This window comes from Halichoerus grypus, chromosome 13, assembly GCF_964656455.1.
Source record: "Halichoerus grypus chromosome 13, mHalGry1.hap1.1, whole genome shotgun sequence".
In the NCBI taxonomy this organism is placed as follows: domain Eukaryota; kingdom Metazoa; phylum Chordata; class Mammalia; order Carnivora; family Phocidae; genus Halichoerus; species Halichoerus grypus.
Window position 1 is genome coordinate 89,750,918 of NC_135724.1, and position 22,442 is coordinate 89,773,359.

At 54.2% G+C, this 22,442-nt stretch overlaps 2 protein-coding genes across 3 annotated transcripts in view; one reads left to right on the forward strand and one right to left on the reverse strand.

Annotated features, from left to right (window-relative positions):
* DNAH10 (dynein axonemal heavy chain 10) overlaps positions 1–17,042 on the forward strand; it is a 128,122-nt gene extending 111,080 nt beyond the window's left edge. The window contains exons 60-79 of the mRNA XM_078061091.1: positions 355–572; positions 1,602–1,823; positions 2,108–2,255; positions 3,507–3,786; positions 4,414–4,643; positions 5,650–5,923; positions 6,995–7,099; positions 7,736–7,890; positions 8,341–8,495; positions 9,492–9,675; positions 10,283–10,483; positions 11,104–11,313; positions 11,480–11,575; positions 12,220–12,391; positions 12,845–12,976; positions 13,152–13,363; positions 13,455–13,622; positions 14,832–15,012; positions 16,080–16,225; positions 16,650–17,042. Of these exons, the coding sequence (XP_077917217.1) occupies positions 355–572; positions 1,602–1,823; positions 2,108–2,255; positions 3,507–3,786; positions 4,414–4,643; positions 5,650–5,923; positions 6,995–7,099; positions 7,736–7,890; positions 8,341–8,495; positions 9,492–9,675; positions 10,283–10,483; positions 11,104–11,313; positions 11,480–11,575; positions 12,220–12,391; positions 12,845–12,976; positions 13,152–13,363; positions 13,455–13,622; positions 14,832–15,012; positions 16,080–16,225; positions 16,650–16,796 (3,636 nt within the window). The 3' untranslated portion in view covers positions 16,797–17,042. The remainder of the gene's footprint in view (positions 1–354; positions 573–1,601; positions 1,824–2,107; positions 2,256–3,506; positions 3,787–4,413; positions 4,644–5,649; positions 5,924–6,994; positions 7,100–7,735; positions 7,891–8,340; positions 8,496–9,491; positions 9,676–10,282; positions 10,484–11,103; positions 11,314–11,479; positions 11,576–12,219; positions 12,392–12,844; positions 12,977–13,151; positions 13,364–13,454; positions 13,623–14,831; positions 15,013–16,079; positions 16,226–16,649) is intronic.
* A 613-nt stretch (positions 17,043–17,655) lies between these two features.
* The window catches only part of CCDC92 (coiled-coil domain containing 92), a 31,243-nt gene continuing 26,456 nt past the window's right edge, over positions 17,656–22,442 (reverse strand). For both annotated transcript variants that reach the window (XM_036080759.2, XM_036080764.2), the window contains exons 2-4: positions 22,150–22,296; positions 21,501–21,542; positions 17,656–19,064 (exon numbers count right to left, since the gene is read on the reverse strand). In XM_036080759.2, coding sequence (XP_035936652.1) covers positions 18,289–19,064; positions 21,501–21,542; positions 22,150–22,279 — 948 coding nt within the window. In that variant the 5' untranslated portion in view covers positions 22,280–22,296 and the 3' untranslated portion in view covers positions 17,656–18,288. The remainder of the gene's footprint in view (positions 19,065–21,500; positions 21,543–22,149; positions 22,297–22,442) is intronic.

A 22,442-nucleotide genomic window follows, 5' to 3' on the forward strand; every position in this document is an offset into this window, starting at 1 on the left:
AGGACCAGGTGGAAGACCAGCATTGTTTTCGATGCATTCTTTTGAGTTTTTGACTTAGAACCACAGTATCATTTTGCTGTGACCTCAGTACACATGGAAATGAAGCCATCGGCTAACTTGGATGCAGGAGAGCTTTTTTTCCAAAAAAAAAAAAGGAGGAGAGCTTTTGCAGCAAATGGTAGAAGAGGTGACTAAGAAGGAGCCACGTACCTCAGCAGGGCATACGGTAGCCCCAAAGAGTAGGAACAACATTAGAAATGTGGTGTGGACTTAAGCCCCGGGGTGAGAGATTCTTTTCATCCCTGCCCCACTACGGTCCCTCTCCCCACCGTTCTGTGCCTTGTCTTCACTTAGGTGGCCAGGCTGGAGCGGAACTTTTACCTCACTAAACGCGAGCTAGAAAGGATCCAGAATGAGTTGGCAGCGATCCAGAGGGAACTGGAAGCCCTGGGGGCCAAATACGAGGCGGCCATTCTGGAAAAGCAAATGCTGCAAGAAGAAGCCGAAATCATGGAGAGGCGGCTGATCGCTGCGGACAAGCTCATCTCAGGCCTGGGGTCTGAGAACATCAGGTCAGTGGCTGAGGAACCCCTCCGATGAGAGGTCCGAGTGAGACTCCGTGTTCTGTCAGTGAACGTGAGCAACCGAATTTCTTACCATGTTGTCTTTCCGCCACACCGCGTTTTTATCTGGAAACCACGTGGGAAAGTTCTGATTTCGCTATTATTGTGTTTAGGGTGGCTAAGGCCATTTTACACATTCTTGCAGTTTATTAATTATTAAGGGTGAAGGAGGCAGTGCAGCTGTGGGGACAGGGAGGCACCAGGGGCCTCTGGCAAGGTGCTGTGTGTTCTGGAAATGTTTACTTCCTAGTGACCTTTAACCCTGAGCGCGTCCTGGGTGGGTCTAGAGGAGGGGTCCGCCTCTGTTGCTAGACAGATGTCTTCTAGGGTCTCTTCCGTCTGGCTCAGTCCTAAGCTTCAGTTTTAAGCACGTAGGGCTGTCCAATGCCTAGGGGCAAGGCCGTTTGGCCATAGCTGGTCCACTGGGTATGAGAGAAGTTTCTAATCTGGTGCCTATAAAAGTGATATGGAAAACACTAGAAAATACTGTTTGCTTGTGGGAAACAAACCATTTTCAGTATTTCTAAAACCTAGAAGACTTGGGCCGCTTAGCGGAAGGGGCCAAATAAAACATCTATTGCATTTTATCTTCGGTAGAAGGTAGAATTTTGTCACCAAGCAGGACCAGAGCTCCTGAGTTCTGCTGGGCATGTCTGCAAGTTGCTGATTAAAGCATTCAGAAACAATGTGATTACTACTTAATAAATAGCTTTGAGACTAGATGCCTCCCGCAAACATTTCTCCAGCCCTGTAGATGCTGGGTTCTGCTGAGCCTTGCAATTGAACAGGGTCTTCCAAAACACTGGGCTCATTAGGGTGGGAAGTTGCAAAATGACCTGGCAATCTTTGTTTCTAAAAGAAGGGACTATCTCCAACAAAGTTTCCTTCTGGCTAGCCCCATTAGCAGTGTGTCAGGGTGGTTCTTCTAGATTGTGCCAGAAGATAACGGCTTACTGCAGCCCCCGTCTCCTGCACCAGGTGGCTGAACGACCTGGATGAGCTGATGCACCGGCGGGTGAAGCTGCTGGGGGACTGCCTGCTTTGCGCGGCTTTCCTGAGCTACGAGGGCGCGTTCACGTGGGAGTTCCGTGACCAGATGGTCAACCAAGTTTGGCAGAATGATCTCCTGGAGCGGGAGATTCCCCTGAGCCAGCCTTTCCGGTTAGAAAACCTGCTCACAGATGATGTTGAGATCAGCAGGTGTGTGCAACCCTGAGCGCAGAGGATGAGGGGGCCTTGTGGGGGGAGGGGGGTACGGTGCATGGTCCACGTGGGCATCACCCTGGCAGGGGAAAGCGAGGGGTGCAGCCGACCTGACTGCACAGAAATGGCAGGTTGAGCTGCAAATCCAGCTTCCCCGACCCTGAGGAGTGTTGAGCAGCTTGGGGGTTGGTAGATTGTTCTGGAAGGCCAATCCTACCACTCTTAGCACTCAGTCGCAACTTGACAAGAAAAATAGACTTCCCTGTCACTGTCCCTTCCAGGTGGGGATCCCAGGGACTGCCCCCCGATGAGCTCTCGGTTCAGAATGGCATCCTCACCACCCGGGCCAGCCGCTTCCCCCTCTGCATCGACCCCCAGCAGCAGGCCCTCAACTGGATAAAGAGAAAAGAGGAGAAAAATAACCTGCGGGTATGGCCCGCTCCTCCCTGGGTGTCCTCTGCCCTCACTCACTGCCTGCTCTCGGGGCACAGCCTGTCTCTCCCACCGTCTTTACCTGGCAGCCCTGGGCCCCTGGCAATGCCCTGCTGAAAATGTCCTGTCCGCCCCTGGGCGGAGCCCTCCCCCTCCCTGCGTGCCCACCCTGTTGAGTGCTTCCCTTATCTTTGTGTCCCCCTACCTGCACAGTGCTTGGTGGCCTGAGGTGTTCAGTCATTTTTTTCTTTTGGAATGGAGGAAAGATATCTCAATATCTTCTGGTTGAGATATAATTCACATACTGTAAAATCCACCCATTTAAAGCATACAACTAAATGGTTTTTAGTGTATTATATGCAGAGTTGTATAACAATCACCAGAATCAGGTTTTACCACCCCAAAAAGCAATGCTGTGTGCTTTAGCCGTCGCCGCCCCCCCAACCATCCTTCCATTTCCCCCCTCCCCGTCTCCTAGCAACCACTAATGTATTTTATAGATTCGCCTCCTCTGGACATTTCACATAAATGGAATCATGCACTATGTGGCCTTTGTGTCTGGCTCCTTTCACGGAGCATCATGTTTGCAAGGCTCACCCGGGTTGTAGCAGGTGTCCGCGCTTCCTTCCTCTTTGTGGCTGAATCATAGTCCATTGTGGGGATGGACCACATTCTACCATCCATTTATCCATTGATGGGCATTTGGATGATTTCTACTTTTTGGCTATTATGAATAATGCTGCTGTGAACATTCACATGCACTTTTTTTTTTTGGTGGGTATATGTGTTCAATTTCCCTGGGTGAAATTGCTGGCCCCAATCACTTTTTGCTGAACTAGTTCACAAACTCATGATTCTCAGTTCTGCTTTTTCCTTATTTTTTTTTCGAATCCTTGCTCCCAAGTACGTACCTGCTGTTGGGGGGCAGGGTCTACCTCTAAAATATACATAGTGAGACAAATGTTATTAATGCAGAGATGGTCCTCAACTCCCCCCCCCACCCCCCCAGCCTGCCAGGGGCCTGAGATGGCCCATCCTGCAAGTCGTAATGAGACTCTGTCATGATTACTTCAGGCTGCTCAGAGCCTGAACCTAATAGGTTTCCGGCTTCCATGGGTCTCATGCTTTGCTTCTCTCCCTCATTCTTTCTCCCCTGTGGCTCCCTCTGAGGCCCCGGCATGCCCACTCCCTGTTCCGGGAGCGCTCTCCTCCTATGTTTGCTGAGCGCACAGCACCCCTGTCTTCCAGGTGGCTTCCTTTAATGACCCTGACTTCCTGAAGCAGCTGGAGATGTCCATAAAGTATGGGACTCCTTTCCTGTTCCATGACGTGGATGAGTACATCGATCCTGTGATTGATAACGTCTTAGAGAAAAATATCAAAGTCGTCCAAGGACGGCAGTTCATCATACTGGGAGATAAGGAAGTGGATTACGATTCAAATTTCAGACTGTACCTAAACACCAAGCTGGCCAATCCCAGATACACCCCGTCTGTGTTTGGGAAGGCCATGGTCATCAACTACACGGGTGAGGATCTACACAAGCTCAGTGGCAAATTGGGGTGGTTACCACAGAGACCACAATGGGAGTTCAGGGCTTTCATGGGGTGCCCGCTGACCCCAGGTCATGCTCTCGGGGTCACATCTTCATCGGTCGGTTCTTCTTGATGAAGGTTGGGTGCCCCCTTGGGAGGCAGGGAGATGCGGGTCTGGGGCATGCTGAGTCTGGACCATAGGGCTCGGATACCCACACTCGGAGTGGGGTGAGACCCCCATTCTGCTGGGGCAGGAAGTTATTCTGTGTTGGTGATTTAAATATGTGGCAGGATTTTGCATTTCCCCCCTTCCTCCCAACTGAATTCTGTTAGGAGCTGAGTGCCATTTCTCACATTTTCTAGGGTTGTCCTCCAGCTGTGCTTTCAACTCGGGCTCCCCGATCTGTGGGAGCCTCTGCACTCCTGTCGCTCTCCACTCTGTGGAGGAGCATCTCCATGTTGTTCTGACCGGTGGCTTTAGAGTAATGGCAGGAGCGAGTCCTCGAGTTCCCGAAATGCTGGCTCAGATGACCCTCCGCTTGCCCGCGCCGGGCACAAGCGTGCAGCAGGTAAGGAGACGCGGGGTGCCCAGCGGTGACAGCCTCCCCTTCCTCCCACAGTCACACTGAAGGGCCTCGAGGACCAGCTGCTGAGCGTGCTAGTGGCCTCCGAGAGGCGAGAGCTGGAGGAGCAGCGGGAGCACCTCATCCAGGAGACGAGTGAGAACAAGAACCTGCTGAAGGATTTGGAAGACTCCCTCCTTCGGGAACTGGCGACCTCCACGGGGAACATGCTGGACAACGTGGAGCTGGTGCAGACCCTGGAGGAGACCAAATCCAAGGCCACGGAGGTATCCACTGCATGGAAAGTGCATTGCACTGGGAGGGGGCGGGGTGATGCCTCTGGAGCACCAGTTCCCTTATCTGCTCAAGGAGAAGATTGGACTCGGGGATCTCAGGGCCTCATTCCTGCATCTTAGAAGCTGAGGTGTTGGCGTGGGGGGTGGGGGTGTGGGGACAGCCACCTCTGCTGGCATCGGATTTGGGCTCTTAGTCACCTGAGGGTTTGCCTGATGAGAACAGGCCACCTCTATTGGGGTGTGCTATGGGGAGGGGAGCCCTAGAGGTGTTCCCAGGGACCCTTGTGCATCAGGTCAGCCTCTTTGAGTTAAGTGTGATAGAAAACCCAGCTCTACTTGGCTTAAGTCAAAAGGGAAATTATTAGCTTAGAATACAGAAAGTCCAGGGATGGCTTCAGGCAGGGCTGGATTCAGGACCTAAGCATATCATCAGGACTCAGTTTCTCTCCATTTCTGGGCTGGGCCTTTTGTTGGGGTGGCTTCATTCTCTGCCTCCCCATGAGTCAAGTTTCCCTCATGGTCACCCGGTGGGTATGGCTTCATGCCCCCTCAGGTTCAGGTCCAAAGGGAAGAGTGAGAATTGTTACCTGTCCCTATCATGAAGGTCCCGAGAGTCATTTCAGTCACATGTCCACCCCAAGCCGATCCCATGGCCGGGGATGCTGTGTCTAGACTGGCTGGGCCTGGGTCACACGCTCCTCTCCTGGGGTTGGAGTGGACCCCACATATGGGAAGAGAGGGGGGAAGTTGGAGTGTCTAAGTTGAAGTCAGGGACTGTTACTAGAAGGACGGGGCACAGGTGCTGGGGAGTCTGGCCGACAAGCATCTGGCCAGAGGGCAGGAGCTCTGCAAACCGCAGCAAGCGCTGCACAGATTTCTCTGCTGCTCCCTCCCACCCTTGCTCTCTCTATTCCTTACGTTCTTGCCCATTTCCTAAGTCATCCTGGTGACGGTGTCAGTCTCCCCGTTTCCACGGTGATGCACACCTTCTTTTTAGGTATCAGAGAAGCTCAAGCTGGCGGAGAAGACAGCCCTGGACATCGACAGGCTGCGGGATGGCTACCGGCCGGCCGCCAGGAGGGGAGCCATCCTGTTCTTCGTGCTGTCCGAGATGGCCCTGGTCAATGCCATGTACCAGTACTCCCTCATCGCCTTCCTGGAGGTCTTTGGCTTGTCACTTAAGAAGTCCCTGCCTGATTCCATTCTCATGAAGCGATTACGGAACATTATGGACACGCTGACCTTTAACATCTATAACTACGGTTGCACGGGTGAGCACCCCTCTGCTCTGTGTGCGTGCACCTCTGGCGTCCGTCTGTGTGTCCGGATCTCTTCTGTGGAGGATGTGAGGCAGAGGGGATCAGGGCCTACCCTAACAGCCTCGGTTTACCTTCGTTCCCTCTTTAAAGGCCCCCACTCCCAACACCGTCACATTCGGAGGCACTGGGGGTCAGAGCTTCAACATATGGATTTGGGGGGGGGACACAATTCAGCCCATTCCAGTTGGGCAGGAAAAAGGTTGAGGACTGTTGTCCCTACAGGGCTCGCTTACTTCTTGCAGCGCACAGAAGCTAGAATTCAAGTCACAGATGTTGACTTACACAGTTTTTCCCCCAAGAACACATTTCTTATGTTGCTGTTGTTGTTTTTTATTTTAAAGAAGAACTTCAGTATTCAGCATCCCCCATCACTAACCAATCTGTTGGTGGAATGTGCTTGCTCTGCAGTGGAGGTTGGCAAACCGTGACCAGCAGGCCAGGTCTGGCCCCCTGCCTGCTTGTGTAAATAATGTGCTGCTGGAACCCGGCAGGGCCATTTGTCTATAGTCGTCTGTGGTCGCTTCCCCGCTGCAGGGGTGGATGAGTAATTATGGAGACAGCCTGTAACATCGGAAATATTTCCTATCTAGCCTTTTACAGGGAGCTTGCTAACACCTCCCCTAGATGACGCCAGACAAGAGCTCGCACTTAGGGTTATAGGCAAACGACCCGTGTTCCGTCGAGAAGGTGGCTCTGGCCTTCTATGGCGCGGTCCTCCCGCCGCCTTTGGACCCCGCTCTGTTCTCCCAGGCAGGTGCGGTGGGTGCGGCAGGCAGGGCCGCTGCGGACGTGCACGAGTGAGCGGGACTGCAGGCTGGCTCGTGGGCTCCCTGCGCAAACCGGGCCCGCGCTGTGTGGGCTCAGCCGCGGACCTCCAGGGGGTGGAGGGCTGGGGGTGCCGGGCGCCACCGAGATGTCCGGCCGTTCAGTTCATTTCTCTTACGTTTAAGCTTGTCGTGTGTAGGAAACTCCACTTTGAAAGCGAATTTACCTCATCAGTGCCCGTCTGATGTTTCCCTCCAGGGTTGTTTGAGAGACACAAGTTACTCTTCTCTTTCAATATGACGATCAAGATAGAACAAGCAGAAGGCAGAGTCCCCCAGGAAGAATTAGATTTCTTCTTAAAAGGTGATGAACGTGCCTCCTTTCATTCTTCCCCACTTCCTTGACCCCCCTCCCCCCCATTGCACACACACGGAGGTTCGTTAAAACAAACCAGAGTATTACCAAACTTCTCCTTAGAACTTGGCTTCCAGCAGCACAATTTAAAAAAAAAAAAAAAAAAAAATTTATTTGAGAGAGAGAGAGCACAAGCAGGGGGAGCCACAGAGGGAGAGGGAGAAGCAGGCTCCCCGCTGAGCAGGGAGCCCGATGCAGGGCTTGATCCCAGGACCCTGGGATCACGACCTGAGCCGAAGGCAGACGCTTAACTGACTGAGCACCCCCCCCCCCAACCCCGGGCACCGTCCAACAGCACTGCTTTACTAAATATTTCAGTTGACAATTGCAGCCTCAGAAGTGGTTCTGGTCTGGCCTGGAGCAGCGGAGTCTCTGCCCACAGGCTGCCCCGAGGCCGGAAGCCACGCTGAGCTGCCTGGGTGGGGTCCCCAACAGTGACAAGGTGAGCCTACATGTCCTTCTCCGTCCATCCCCTCTGGAGACGTGGGTCTCTCCTCAGAGTGGGAGAAGTCGAAGTCCCGAGCTACTCACTCCTCCCAGCACGTTGCTGCTGGCTGTTTACTTCCCATCTTCTGTTGTGATTAGGAAACATTTCCCTGGAGAAGAGCCAACGAAAAAAGCCCTGTGCATGGTTGTCTGACCAGGGCTGGGAAGATATCATGCTTTTATCAGAAATGTTCTCAGACAACTTTGGGAATCTTCCTGATGATGTGGAGAAACATGTGGCGGTCTGGCAGGAGGTGAGACCATGTTCTCGCTCTCCTCCTTCCCTTCCCTCCATGTCGGTGGGCTTGAGATTTCAACCATAGCCTTATGCCTTGTGACCCCTGAGTGACCCGTTCAGAGTGGAGTCAGCTCCCTCCAACACCCTTGATGGAATTCTCCTTTATGTGGTTCAGCTGGTGTTTGGGAGAACCATCCATCTGTCCATCCACCCATCTATCCATCTGAGAAATGGGCACTTGCCATGGGACTCAACAGTGAAAAAGACTCAGCCCCTCCCTTCCTGAAGTTCGTAGTTTTTTGGGGGGCGGGGGAGGTAGAAAATGACACATCTGACTAGAAGTGACTTTGAGGTTCATACTTGTATAGGTTTCATTCCTTTATAAAGCGACTTTTGGGAGCTTCATATAAAAATGGGGGCCTATTTCGTTCCCAAGTTGATGCCACCATGAATGCTCTTTTCCTAGTGGTATGACCTGGACTCACTCGAGCAGTATCCATTTCCCTTGGGTTACGATAACAACATCACCCCTTTCCAGAAGTTGCTTATTTTGCGCTGTTTCCGTGTGGATCGGGTGTATCGGGCAGTGACCGACTACGTGACTGAAACAATGGGAGAGAAGTAAGTGTGTTACGGAGTTTGCTTGGCCCTTCTGTGGGCTCGTCCCCGCCCGCCCGCACCCCGGACTCGCAGACAGCAGTGGCCGCCCAACTTTGGGCGGTGTTAGTCACTCTAGTTCCGTGCTATTCGGGAGAGGTTCAGTGGGAGTCACGTGTGTAAAGTTTTCTAGTAGCCGCGTTCAGAAGAAATGGATGAAGTTAATTTTAATTACATTTTATTTAACTCAGCACATTAAAATATCATTTCAACATGTAATCAATGCAAACATTATGGAAATATTTATTTATTTAGTATTAAGTCTTCAGAGTCCGTCATTTAGCCTTACCGCACAGCTCGGTTTGGACTGGCCACACTTGCAGTGCTCAGTGGCCACATGCGCCGAATGCCTTCCGTACTGGACAGCACGGCTCTGGAACTGAAGACAGGCAGATAACTTGGGCTTGCAAACTCAACCTCAGACGGCAACGAGTGTGCGGGGCTGGCTGGGGACGGCGGCACATGGGAGAGGTCAAGCCTGGTCCACAGGGGCAGTTGCCCCTTAGCTCCTGCTGACTGACACCAGCTGGCAGGGGCCCCCCTCCCAGTGGCTGGATCCCCCGACTCTTAGAAAGAAGTTACAAATTTGGATCTCTGTGTCAAATCGCCCAAGCCTGATGTGTTGGTAACTAATTTTCAAAAATCTTGAGAAGTGGGCTATTCAGGACATACCTGTGGAGTTGTTGGCGTGGGGCCTCTGGGTTGTGTGTCGTGGGGACGTCTGCCTGGAAGGGCCCCTGTCGGAGGCGCCCCCATGAATGTGCTGGGGTGCGCTAGGGGGACGCAGTGGGGCCCGTGTCACCTAGGAGTTCACCCTCCTGTGTGTGATGTGTGTGTAGACACTGGACTCTAACCTGTGCAGACCTATACCAGAGGAACAGCCAGAAGGTTCCGGATGGGGTGAGGTGAGCGCGCTGTGGCTGTCCTCCACAAGAGACCCTGCTTTGTTTCCTTCACTAGGTACGTGCAGCCCCCCATGATCAGCTTCGAGGCCATCTTTGAGCAGAGCACTCCAAACTCGCCCATTGTGTTCATCCTCAGTCCCGGCTCTGACCCTGCCAGCGACCTTATGAAATTAGCCGAGCGCAGTGGTTTTGGAGGAAACCGCCTCAAATTCCTCGCCATGGGTCAAGGCCAAGAAAAGGTAATTTGTTGTTGGAAGGAACGAACTCTAAATTTAGGTGAGGTCCCTGCCCCTGTTAACAGTTGGTTAATATCTGGTTTTGAGGGTGCCGCTCCACGCGAGAGCTGGGTGCATTTCCGGTCCTCTGGGCAGTGCGCTCCGGTGCCCGGGTGCCCGGATGGTGCATGACAGCCGTGTGGTCCCCCAGTGGGCATGCTGTCATGCTGACCCTGCCGGGCCGCTGTGCCCTGTTGTTCCCAACGTCTGTTCACACGTAGTCGTCATCTCCTCCTGTCCCGGTGACGTCCCCGTTTCAGATCGGGGCTGTCACTGCCCCCAGGGCATGGCCACGGACGTAGTCAGGGCGCCAGTGCGACTGTCCCAGAGAACCTGGAGCTCCCGGGGCCGAGGGAGGCCGGTGGGTGGAAGGTGCTGGCTCGTCTTCCAGGCCCTGAAGGCATTCTGAAAGCTAGTTCTTGGAAGGCACCTCTGGAGCTCCTGGGTCCCTGGCTCCTGCAGGGGTGGGCTGCTCATTTCCGGGGGGTGTGGAGTGGGTGTCTGGGAGAGCATGGGGCCAGCGTGGCTTTGGGGCGCCGACCCCCTGCCCCCACGCCATCTCCCGGTGCAGGTAGCTCTGCAGCTGCTGGAGACAGCAGTGGCCCGCGGGCAGTGGCTGATGCTGCAGAACTGCCACCTCCTGGTCCAGTGGCTGAAAGATCTGGAGAAGTCCCTGGAGAGGATCAGCAAGCCGCACCCGGACTTCCGCCTGTGGCTCACCACAGACCCCACCAAGGGCTTCCCCATTGGGATTCTGCAGAAGTCCTTGAAGGTCTGGCTTCTACAGACACCCCGGCCCTCCAGCCCCGTGTGTGCATGCATGTGTGTTTGGGAATCTAGGACAGAGCCGGACCCTCACACCCACCCTTCCCACGTCCATCTCTTCCTCTCAGAGATAAGCACTGTCCTGTGTTGGGTGACGATTTTCGGGGGGGGGGGGGACAGTTAACGCCTCTCAGGCTTATCTCTACCACTTCCGCACGTATCCAAAACACTATCTAGGTTCGTTTTCCTATACTTCACATTTATCAAACCTTCTGCCCATATCTGCAGTGCTCTAGCGGATTATATGCCCCGCTTAACTTACTCTCCAGAGAAGTTGTGTTTGGAAAGGTTTTGTCATCTGGGGCAGGTTGAGGGAAAACTTAACTACTTTCCACGGTCCAGAGAAGCTAAAGCACCTTCCTTGGGTCATTTGATGAACAGGAGCCAGAACAATATCTCGTTCCCTAACTTCTTTGCCGGGCCTTTCACAAGAGACGTTTGCTGTGTGGGGGATGGGAAAGGTGGCCGCACAGAGGGGAAGGGAAAGCCGAGATGTCTACATTTTGCACCCTCTTCAAAGCAGGACTCAGGGGTCCGTGGTTTCGGTCATGATTTGTCTTCTGACAGGTTGTTACAGAGCCCCCCAATGGGCTGAAACTCAACATGAGAGCAACGTACTTCAAGATCTCTCAAGACATGCTGGAGCAGTGTCCGCACCCGGCCTTCAAGTCCCTGGTCTATGTGCTGGCGTTCTTCCACGCGGTGGTGCAGGAGAGGAGAAAGTTCGGGAAGATCGGGTGGAATGTGTACTATGACTTCAATGAGTCTGACTTCCAGGTGAAGACGCAGTGGCTGCTGGTCCCCCTCACCCGGCTCATCTCCCCCGACCCTTTCTCCAAGTTCACGACCACCCGGCTGCTCCCGCCCACACTTCAGGAAAGGGTCAGCACGGGAGTGACTTCGTAGGTTGGGGGATAACCACGCCAGTCCCTCCTCTTTTAAGGTCTGCATGGAGATTCTGAACACGTACCTAACAAAAGCCTTCCAGCAACATGACCCTAGGATCCCGTGGGGCAGCCTCAAGTACCTCATTGGAGAGGTAGGAGCATCTTGGGGGACCCTTCATGGGCTGCCTTCTGGGGCTGGAGATGGGCTGTGGCCTGGGGCCCCGTGCGTGACCTCTAAGCCCTTGGTGACTCCCCTCTTGCTTCTGCCACCCGTCAGCGGAAGGCCTGAGGTCTCTGAGGAATTCTGTTGGCTCATCACCTGGGTGTCTTTCTCCTAAGTGGGCTCCATCCCCACGGACGCTCTGGATTCATCACTGTGGGGGCTGTGTTCTCTAGGGGTGGGCATGGCCTCGGGCCTGTCATTGTAATCTTGTTCCTGTCCAGCGGGCATGGAGGGCCACTCTGGAGACCATTACTTTATACAGCCCCCACCCCCATGCCCTGCAGGTGGCACACACAGGGACATCACCAATTCCAAAGACCAAAGTGGCAGCTGGCTTTTTTGATGGTTTTGTGGTCTGTTCACTAGGTTTTGGGGATTTTGCAAATGGCATACGGGCTTCCCGCTCTTCATGAAGGCACCTCTTGTTCACAGTGGGTCACAAGGCATGCCATCAACATGGTTTGAGCTGCACAGTGGCCAGGCCAGCAGGAGCATCCCCAAGGGCACGTCTGGTCTCAGGGGTCCCTTGGTGGGTCGTGCGCTCCCAGCCAGTTCTTGCTTCCTGTACCTCAGGTTATGTACGGAGGACGGGCCATCGACAGCTTCGATCGGCGCATCCTGACCATCTACATGGATGAGTACCTGGGAGACTTCGTTTTTGACACTTTCCAGCCATTCCACTTCTTCCGGAATAAGGAAGTGGACTATAAAATCCCCGTTGGTGATGTAAAGGAAAAATTCGTTGGTGAGATTTCTCAGGCATCAAAACGTATGTTAAAATTGTTTTCTAAGGGAGATCCACCATACATTTCAGCTGTTCTGTTTTCTATGGTTGGCTTGATGGCTCTTCTGACCTCTCTGCTGGTGGGGATCCTTGGCTGGTGGGCGTGCTCCATGATGTTTTTATAGGGGGCCCAGCACGTTCTTTATAGCCTCAGCATTGATGGAGTTAGTTCAGATTTCCTGTCCTAGAATGATGACAAATATGTCAGATTCTGCCTGGAAGGGAAGCCCACTGAGCCATTTTCATAAATGATAAACATACAGCTGTATTAGGGTGTGGTGGTATAGAATTTTTATTCAAAAACGTGTCACCCCTTAAGCAGTGGAAATTAGTCTTGCCTATCTGGGGATGTTGAGGCGGTGGGCCCTCAGAAATTGAGGGTGGTGTGACAGTGTATTCCCGTTCTGATTACAGAAGCCATTGAGGCCCTCCCACTGGCCAACACACCCGAAGTGTTTGGTCTTCATTCCAATGCTGAGATTGGATATTACACTCAGGCGGCTCGGGACATGTGGGCCCACTTGCTGGAGCTGCAGCCTCAGACAGGTGAAGTCTGTGGAGGGCGGAATTGGTTTGGTTAGGGTGGAAGGTGTTGGCACAGGGTGCTCTTGGTTCTGTAGGCTGTATATTGTTGATGCCTTTCCAAGAACCAGAAGGCTCAGGATGCCCCAGTCCTAACACTCAGATGCCTTGCTTTCCCTAAAAACTGTCCTGGTTTTAGGGGAATCCAGCAGTGGCATCAGCCGAGAGGATTACATTGGCCACATTGCCAAGGACATAGAAAACAAGATGCCTAAAATCTTTGACTTGGACCAGATCAGGAAGCACCTTGGGGTGGGAATCTCCCCCACGTCGGTGGTGCTTCTGCAGGAGCTGCAACGCTTCAACAAGCTCGTCATACGGATGTCCAAGTCTCTGGCTGAACTTCAGAGGGTGAGCATGCTCCTGACGCGCACACCACTGCCTAGACACACCACCCAGTTTTCTGATGGTCTTGCCTGACTGCTCTCGATTCTGCGAACAGGCCTTGGCGGGAGAAGTTGGCATGAGCAACGAGTTAGATGACGTAGCCAGGTCTCTTTTCCTCGGGCAAATCCCTAGTATCTGGAGAAAGCTTGCCCCGGACACGTTAAAGTCCCTTGGGAACTGGATGCTCTACTTCCTGCGACGGTTCAGCCAGTACACGTTGTGGGTAAGTAGAGGCAATGGTCTCTTCATTGGTTCGAGGTTCAGCCCGGACTGACCCTGCCCCCAACCACCTCCAACTCCCAACCTCTCTCTAACTCCGCAGTAGTACCTTCCGTTTGCAGTTGACTGGGTGTTCTAGAAATGGTCTCTGACTCTACAGGCATACCTGTATTGTTTTTTCCTTTTTGTTTCGTTTTCAAGACTTTGAAGCCTATTATGCACAATCTGATTTATTCATCTCAGAGTCCATCTTGGCCATTGTTCCTCTAAGTACATTTGGATCTAACTTACTCTTTTAATGGGGCTCTGTTTTACTGATGTTCCATGTCCTTTCCCCTCATGGACACTTAGGTGGTTCCATTTGGGTTTTTTCTCTTTTTAGCTAGGAGGGACAACACTCCGGCGCCCATGTCTTTAGTTACGCACATGAGTATATTTCACAGGCAAATCCCTACAATGGCAGAGTTGAGTCCCAGGGTGTGCATTTCACATTCTGACAGCTCTTGTCAGACAGTCTTCTAGAGAAGTGGGAACCACAGTGAACGAACACGAGTATTTCCTCCCCTCTCTGCGACACTGTGTATTCTTAATATTTTGGATCTTTCCTCCCTGATAGGTAAATAATAATATGTGTGGGTGTGCATTTCTTTAATTATGGTGAGGCTGAGCATATCTCACACACACGTAGGTATCTCATTTCTTTTTCTGTGAATCATCTTTTTGTGTCTTGATTTCATTTTTATCGAGCTCTCCATCTTTTTAAAATGATCTTTTGGAGCTCTTTGTGTATCAGGGAGATTAGCCGTGTGTCTGTCAGTATTGTGTTTCCCCCAACTTGTCATAAGTCTTTTGATTTTGCTTATGGCATTTTTTTCTGTAAGAAAGTCTTACAGTTTTATTTAGTCAAATGTATCAGTCTGTTCTTTTATGGCCTCTGGGTTTAGCATTCCCAACTCCAAGATCTTGACAACATCCATTGGAGATTTGATCTGGTACTTTTGTGATTTGGTTCTTTTATATCTAGATCTTCATTCCTTCTGGAATCAGGCAGTTCAGCTTGTTTTCCCCAGCAGGCTTCCAGTTGTACCCACGCCCATCTTTCTGCTGCCAAGGTGAACTATGTTTAATCGAGAACTGAACATCTGGTTCACGCTTGGCCCTGGCATTTGATGTTGGCCCCAGGCTCCTGCCAGCTTCCCTCCTTTCCCTCCAGGTCACCGAGAGCGAGCCCAGCGTGATGTGGCTCTCGGGGCTGCACATCCCAGAGTCCTACCTCACGGCCCTGGTGCAGGCCACCTGCCGGAAGAACAACTGGCCGCTTGACCGCTCCACCTTGTTCACGCAAGTGACCAAGTTCCAAGATGCAGATGAAGTGAACGAGCGGGCAGGACAAGGTGCGGTCAGCTGGCTGGGGAGTCTCCTCCCCGAGCTGTCCCCAAGGCAGAGCAACAAGCATGGTGTGGGCTGAAACAGGGCCAGGCCACGTTTGAAAGTGAGGCTGCCGTGGACAGCGGTGCTGTGTGTGCACTCCCCGAGTCTTGGCCTGAGGGTGGCCGCATGCGCTGCTCTGCCAGTTTCAGCACTGAGACCTGGGGTTGATGTCAGGAGAGACCTGAACCATGTTCACTGGGCTCCTTTGTGGGAAGTGGGCTCCTCGGTCAGAATTAGATCTCAAACAGAACTGGATCACGCGAGGGCTTCCCTGGAAACCCTGAGGGGTCAGGGGCGTGGGCGCCAGAAGGCAGATCAGACGAGGTTGGACCCATAAATTGTAACGTCAGGTCCCTTCAACACGGGTGACTGATGCTGCAGACTCTGGCTGGGAGCTGCCATTTCCTAGGGCGGGGCCCTGGAGTCGGAGGACATTTAACCGTGAGCAACAAAAGCCCTCTTGAGCCAACTTCGTCGAGATGGGCTTCATGGTAGAGGTTCAGGGATGCTCACCATCCCTGTAGCACAAGGCCAGCGAGGTCTCAGAGGAACTGGCAGGTGTCAGGGCCACCACGCTCTCTGGGTGACTGACTGTTCTCTGCTGTTGTGCATGTCTGTCGTGTCCTGTTCCCCAGACACCATTTTCTCTGCTGGGTTTGACTCCCTGCCCCCACTCCCTCTGGCTCAGGGGTAACTTGGGGTTGCCGTGGTACCCAATGACCGGTGCTTCTGTCTTTATAACCCGGGGCTCCAGCGTTTTGGGCCGTGTTCCTTGAAGCAGATTGCTGGGGGAGGCGCCCACCCCTCGTCCCCTTCGCCGAGGCTATGGGGGAGGCTCATGAGATCTACAGAGTGTCCTGTCTGGGCTGTCCCTCCGCAAAGGGAAGAAAGGACGGCCACCTCTCTTGGAAAAAGGCCTGGGCTGTGTCTGGGGACGGAGAGCCGGTTACTTGTTGTGCGTGCACCGCGGACACCCGGGAGAGCCGGTGGTGCCTCCGCAGAAATCCCCGTCTCTTCCTGGAATCTCTAGGGTGTTTTGTCTCAGGGCTGTATCTAGAAGGCGCTGACTGGGATGTAGAAAGAGGATGTCTTATCAAGAGCAAACCTAAGGTGCTGGTGGTCGACCTGCCGATTCTGAAGATCATCCCCATCGAAGCCCATCGCCTCAAACTGCAGGTGGGGGGGTCACACTTGGGGTGGTTCAGACATTCTGGCCCTTTATAACACGGGTGGTTAAACTTTGGTGGGTGGGGGAAGCCCCGAGACAGGGCACGAGTGTGGAGCCACTGCCCGGGAAGACCCACGTGTGCACAGGTGTGTAAGCGGACACGCTCCGAGCTGTGGTCCAGACTGACTTCGGGAGAGACGCCTCCCTTCCTGTCACGTCCTGCCTCATCAAGTCCTCGCATCTGGGGTGGCCGCAGGTGCCTCCCCGCTCGGCCCGGATCCACTTCCACGCTGTCGGTGCTCGGCTGCGGAGGGTGGCCCGGCCAGGCCGGCGGGAGGCGCTGCACCCTCCGCAGCCACACGAGCGTCCCGCGGCCTGGGCTTGAGCTCCTCTGCCCTCCGGCAGCACACCTCACTGGCCTCTCCTTCGCAGAACACCTTCCGGACGCCGGTCTACACCACCTCCATGAGAAGGAACGCCATGGGCGTTGGCCTGGTGTTCGAAGCCGATCTCTTCACCTCAAAGCACATTTCCCACTGGGTGCTGCAGGGCGTGTGCCTCACGCTGAACTCCGACTGACCGTCCGGGCCGGGAAACCCACCCGCCCGGCTCCGTGCGGGGCTGGCGGCGGGAATGTGGGCAGTCGGCAGCAGTGCTCACGTCTGCGGTCAGCTCTCGGGGCCTGGAGCGGCTGGGGGTGGGCGCACATGGCTTTTCCTTTCGTTTGAAATCAGTCAATTTAATCTCTTTCCGTAGAAATTAAGCAGATGGTTTTGGTTTTTAAACTGTTTCTAAGGATTCTGCGTATTTGAAAAGTAAATACTAGAGAACATTTTAAGGTATGTCGTTTTCTTTCCCTTCTCAGAGGAGACGTTGTGATTAGGTGGAAGTGCTGGGCTGCTGGGCGGGGTCCGGCAGAGTCCCCTTCCTGGGCCCATGCTGCCGCCCCCAGCAGAGATGGCCGTGGTCCCCCACCGCCACCCCTCCCCCCTTCCAGAGCTCTCCAGCCTGCCGGGTGGGGGCGAGGACCCTGAGCTGGCGTGTCACTCCCGCATGAGCTCCTACCTGCACCCTGGCCGGTCTGCGTGGGGCTGGGGGCAGACTTAGAATATCCCGGCCTGGCTCCTGGGCGTCCCTTCCTTCCGCACACCCTGGGGCCAGGCCTGCCGGAGGGCAGGAGTGACTTTACTTTGCAAGGGAGGAGCCGGGTGGAGCACCAGCAGGGCAGAGGGGCAGGGGCCAGTCATGGGCACAAGTAGCTTCTGCCAGAACCTGGAAGTGCAGTCTTCTCAGGGGCGGGAGTCCTGGGAGAGAACATGGGGTGAGAATGCAGTAGTTACTGGGGGGGGGGGGGGCAGCTGTTTCTCCCGCTCCCACAGCCTCCCCCCCCCAGCTCCTCCCTCAGGTGGTTTAATAAAAGACACAAAACAGAAAGAGGCAGGTTTAGAAAATAAAGTTTGTTGGGATCTTGAACACTTTGGATAAAACTAACAAAAAATATGAACACACGTTCAGGTTGTAGTGATATGAGAAGTAACATCATATTTCGTCCCCGTGATATACATATACAGCTGCTTGGCTCTCCGTGCCGCCCTGGGAAAGGCTTGTCGGGAGGTTACAGGGTCTCCTGGAGGGAGCAGGGGCTGCTCCAGACGGGCTGCCCTGGAAACTGGAGCGAGAGGGTCAAGGTCGGCCGGCATGTATTGCTCTGGCTGTAGAATGAGGCGTGTGACTATCTGATTTCATTAACGTTGAGTAGTGATGCAGCCTGTGGCCTGTGCTTTGTCCACGAGCGCACGGAGGTTACACGGAGTGGGATTAGAAGCGAGCGATTCGGCACACAGGTGTTTGGCCACAGCGATTAGTAAATACGTATTCTGCAGCAGGGACACGATCGTATTTTGGTGTCAGTAAGAGGGCAAGAGGAGCAGGAGAAGAATAATCTGTTGACAGGTCTGAAAAATATTTGGCATGCATGGGATTTAAAACAAAAAAAAGCATGGATGAGTTTTTCCTAGTAGTGATCACAGTGCATCGACAGCCGAGGGTGAAGGGCCGCCTGGGGCAGGCTTCACACAGTTCTGTCCGTCCCTGAGTGCTTCCTCACGACCTTCCCTCCGTTCACCTGGTCAACTGCCAGTGTCTCCACCTCGGGCTGGGCCTGCGGCGGGGCGGCGTGGTGGATGCGGTGGGCCACCCCCACGTGAGCCTTGTGCGGCTTCTCGCGGGCCGGGCTGTGCTGCTCGCTCGGGCCACGGTCGGAGGTGATGGGGGGGATGACCAGAGGCCTCTCCTTGACAAGGTGGACCTCGGCGGACTCCCTGGCCAGCAGGAATGGGGTGGGGTCAGGCATGGCATCCACCGGCTCCCGCAAGAGGAGTTTCCGGCTCTCAGCCCCAAATCTGTAGACCTCTTCAAATTCGGGGTGCAGGGGGGCCGAGAGGCTCTTTTTCATCCGGCGGCGGGGCGTTTCGGGCAGCTTGTCCTTGGGGGGGGCCGGCTTGTAGCCGGCCAGCACGGGGCTCCCAGAGGGGCTGCCGTCCGAGGTCCCGCTGGCGCTCAGGAGCTTGCGCTTGGCGGCGTGCAGCTGGGCGGTCAGGTAGGCGATGGTGCCGGCGCGCTGCTCGAGCTCGCTGGACAGCATGTTCAGCTTGTGGCTCTTCAGCTTCAGCTCCTCCAGGTACTTCTTCTCCCGCTCCTTGACGGTGTTCTCCAGCACCGCGATCATGGCGTTCTTCTGCTCCAGCTCTTTGAGCAGCTCATTGTTCTCGTTCTCCTGGAGCTTCAGTTGGGCTTCCAGTTCTTCACATCTTCTCTTTAGTTCACTGCTTCTGGAAGACCCCTCTCCTAGAAGAACAAGCCGAGGGGGCGGGGTTTAGAACCCCCCGGAGCAGAGGCAGGGAGTCCTTCTGTGTCGGCTGGCCTCCCCGGGGCCTCTTGCTCCCACCCCCCCCGCCCTCTCCCTCACCCAGGTGTGGATCGAGTGCTCTCGGAGCGCCTTCCAGCTCTCGGTTCCCTGGCTCACTGCACAGAACGCCTCCACACTTCAAAAATGCTGAAGTCACAACGGGCAATCTCAGGCTATCAGACCCCAGCAAATAGGAATAAACTGTGAGCAGATCCCTCTGTCTGCCTGGGCCGCATGTACTAAGCGCCTGCTTCACTCGAAGCCCCGTTCTGAAAGACAACTGTAGACTTTCTCCGTGTCTAAGCACAAAACTCTGAAGCTGCAGAGGAGACAGGAGGGGAGGCTGCCGCCTTCCCTGCCACAGGGTCCCCAACTCCTCCTGTCTCAAATGGCGGCTGTTCCTGGGCCTGGGCTGGGGCTCCGCCTCAGCCCCCGGCCCACCCTGTGTGTGCCCACCTCCAGCAGCTCAGGATCTCCCCCCAGGGCTGCCGGGGCCTGTGCAGGGCTGGGAGCCAGCGTCCACGGGCACCTCTCACATGGGGATGCGGGCCGAGTGGGGCCCCAAATCCAGGGCTATGGACTGATGTTTGTTGGCTCCTGACTTTTCAGGGGCTACCGTGTCTGCCTGCCCTACCTCCCTGAGACTCGAGAGAGCTGCTCCTTGGTGACCATTGTTCCCAGGGATCAGCACCTCCTCTTTTGCCAATTTCCACTCTTCTATAGGAAGCTCTACTCTACCTCCTCCTCCACACCCACATCCTTTCTAAAGTTTCGGTCTTTCCCCATAAAATCTGCATGTGCACTCAGCTGAGGCAACTGCTCTTCATCACCTACAGACAGATTTCCCCAGCTGCCTGAGTGCTCAGTCACTGCATCACTTAAAAAAAAATTTTTTTTAAGTAATCTCTACACCCAATGTGGTGCTCGAATTCACGACCCCGAGATCAAGAGTCACACGCTCTATGGATTGAGCCAGCCAGGTGCCTCTCACTGTGGCACTTTTTAAACAGATTCTCAGGTTTCCTCCCTGAGCCTCAGAATCAACCTTCAGGGGAGGGGGTCCGGGAACCTGTTATCTGCTCCCCCGCCCCGTGCCCCTAGATGAAGCAAGTTCTGCATCCACCAAGATAAAGCAGTGACTTCCAGTCTTGGGGAGGGGAGATGCCCCCACCAGGGCCAGCTGAGAGCTCTCATACTGCCTCCAATTATCACCTTGCGCCCCTGCCGCTGAGGAGGGTGGGTGGGTGGCCTTGGGATTTAGAGCTGAGACCCTCAAGGGGCTCTCTAGGGGCAGGGGAGGAGGGACCAGGCATATGAGCTCCTTCCTCCTGTACGCAGAGAGGGTTCAAGGTCAAGAACTAATCTTCAGGTTAGCCTGGCCAGGAGGGGGTGGGAAGTGAAACACCCTGATTCCCGAGATGTGGATGGCAGGGGTGCAGGAATCCCCGGAGGCCCCTGATCCTGGCCCAGGGCTTCGGGGGAGGAGGAGCCTGGCATCCTATCTCTTCAGTGGGGCCCCTCCTCTGCCACACAGACAAAAGGACATCTGGGCCCCTGAAAGACACATTTAAGAGACTGTAACCTGAGTATCACAAATGGAAAAGTCAGTACTTGGCGATGCACTGAGACCCATGGAGAGGTCCGTGTCTGTTACCCGTACTTGGACACACTCATGAATAATAAATAGGCCATAGTGCGGCCTATTTAGGAAAAGGCATCTCGACTCGTGTGGATTCTGCACTTTTCAAATCCCCACTTGGTCCCAGGGAGCAAGCTAATTGTCATCGGCCACAGGGGCCCCCGTTCTATCTTCTCTGCCCCAGCTGCCATTAGGCTGATATCTTTGGGGGTCCCTGAGGATTCTGGTTGAGGGGAAGCATTTCCGGGACTGCAGTCTAGAGAAAGGCATTCACGATTCTTTGGGGACTATCTAGTCATTTGGTCCCTCACTCAACCAGTGTGTCGGGAGCGCCTGCTCTGTGCCAGGTCCTGGGTGAGGCTCAACGGACAGAGGTGGTAGGACCCTGTTCCTTCTCCTCTTTCTGGTTTAAATTACGTTAATTTCTTGATTAGAGAAGGAAGACATTCACTGGAGAAATATCAAAGTCAAAAAAAGCATATAACAGACATTCCAAATATATGTGTCCATCAAAAGAAAATAAAACCACTCTTCCTTCCCACTCCACTGACAGCCCCTCATAACACCTCAGGGTCCAAACGTCCTTCCCATCTTTTCTTAGAAAGCTCTGGTCACACGTGCAACTCTTCCTAGCAATGTATTTTCTTCTAAATGTGTAGCTAATGAACAAATGGCACCAACATGTGCCACAACCAGAAATAATACCGCCATTCACTTTCCGGGAAGAAGTTCTTACCTGTCTGGTCCGAACTTTTGAGTGTCAGCTCATATGTTAAATCTAAAAAGGAAACCATATACATTAATTTTGTATGTTTACAGTAGGTTTCAAAGTCTTCATCAGCTCTGACAATGCAGAACCGATTCCCACGATCAGCCCGCAAGTCCTGCCCAGACAGAGCGGGGCTTGGCCACATTAGCGGCAGGCGTGCAAATGGCAGGAGCCACCAGCGGCCACTGTCCCTCCTAGGGCTCAGAGAGACCCTCCTTCCCTAAGACACACCCCGGCATCTACAGTTAGCAAGCAGCTTGCTCTGTGTGTTACAGTTTGACGATCAGTTCCAAAATGCACTGTAAATCCTAACCATTGCATTTTGATCTTCTAAATCCTCAGTATGCCAAGAAATGGCTTTGCAGCTTTACGCTTGGTGTGTGTTGATTAGGCAAAGAGGATGAGGGAAGACATTGGGATGGACTCCAGCGATGGTGGGGTTAACCGCATCAGAGAGAAGAGTGAAATCTCTTCTCGCTCCACTCCTGAGCAAGCCTGGCATGGCTTCTGAGCCGGCTTCTGTCTCAAACAGTCCCGACAACAGGTCCTGCTTTGCTCTACGGCCCCAGGTGGGCCTGGGGGCCCTGCTCCGGGGGTCGCGCGGGGCCCCTGGTACCTGTGCAGTGTTGCTGCAGCCGCCTGATCTCGGCATGCAGCCCCTTGAGGGTGCTGGCGTGCTCCCGCTGAAGGAACAGGAGGTTCTTCTGGGCACTGTGCAACTGGTTCTCCAGGTTTGTGGCTGCCATGCTGACATCCAGATGGCCTGCGGGAAACACAGACCCTGGTGGCTATCTCTGACAGCGAGGGTTGCGGGTGGAAGGCTGGAAGAGGGCGCTGCCTGCTGCCTGCCCTCCTTGGCTTTGGGGGGTGGCAGGCAGCATGAGGCCTGGCTCTGGAGGCAGAAGGGGT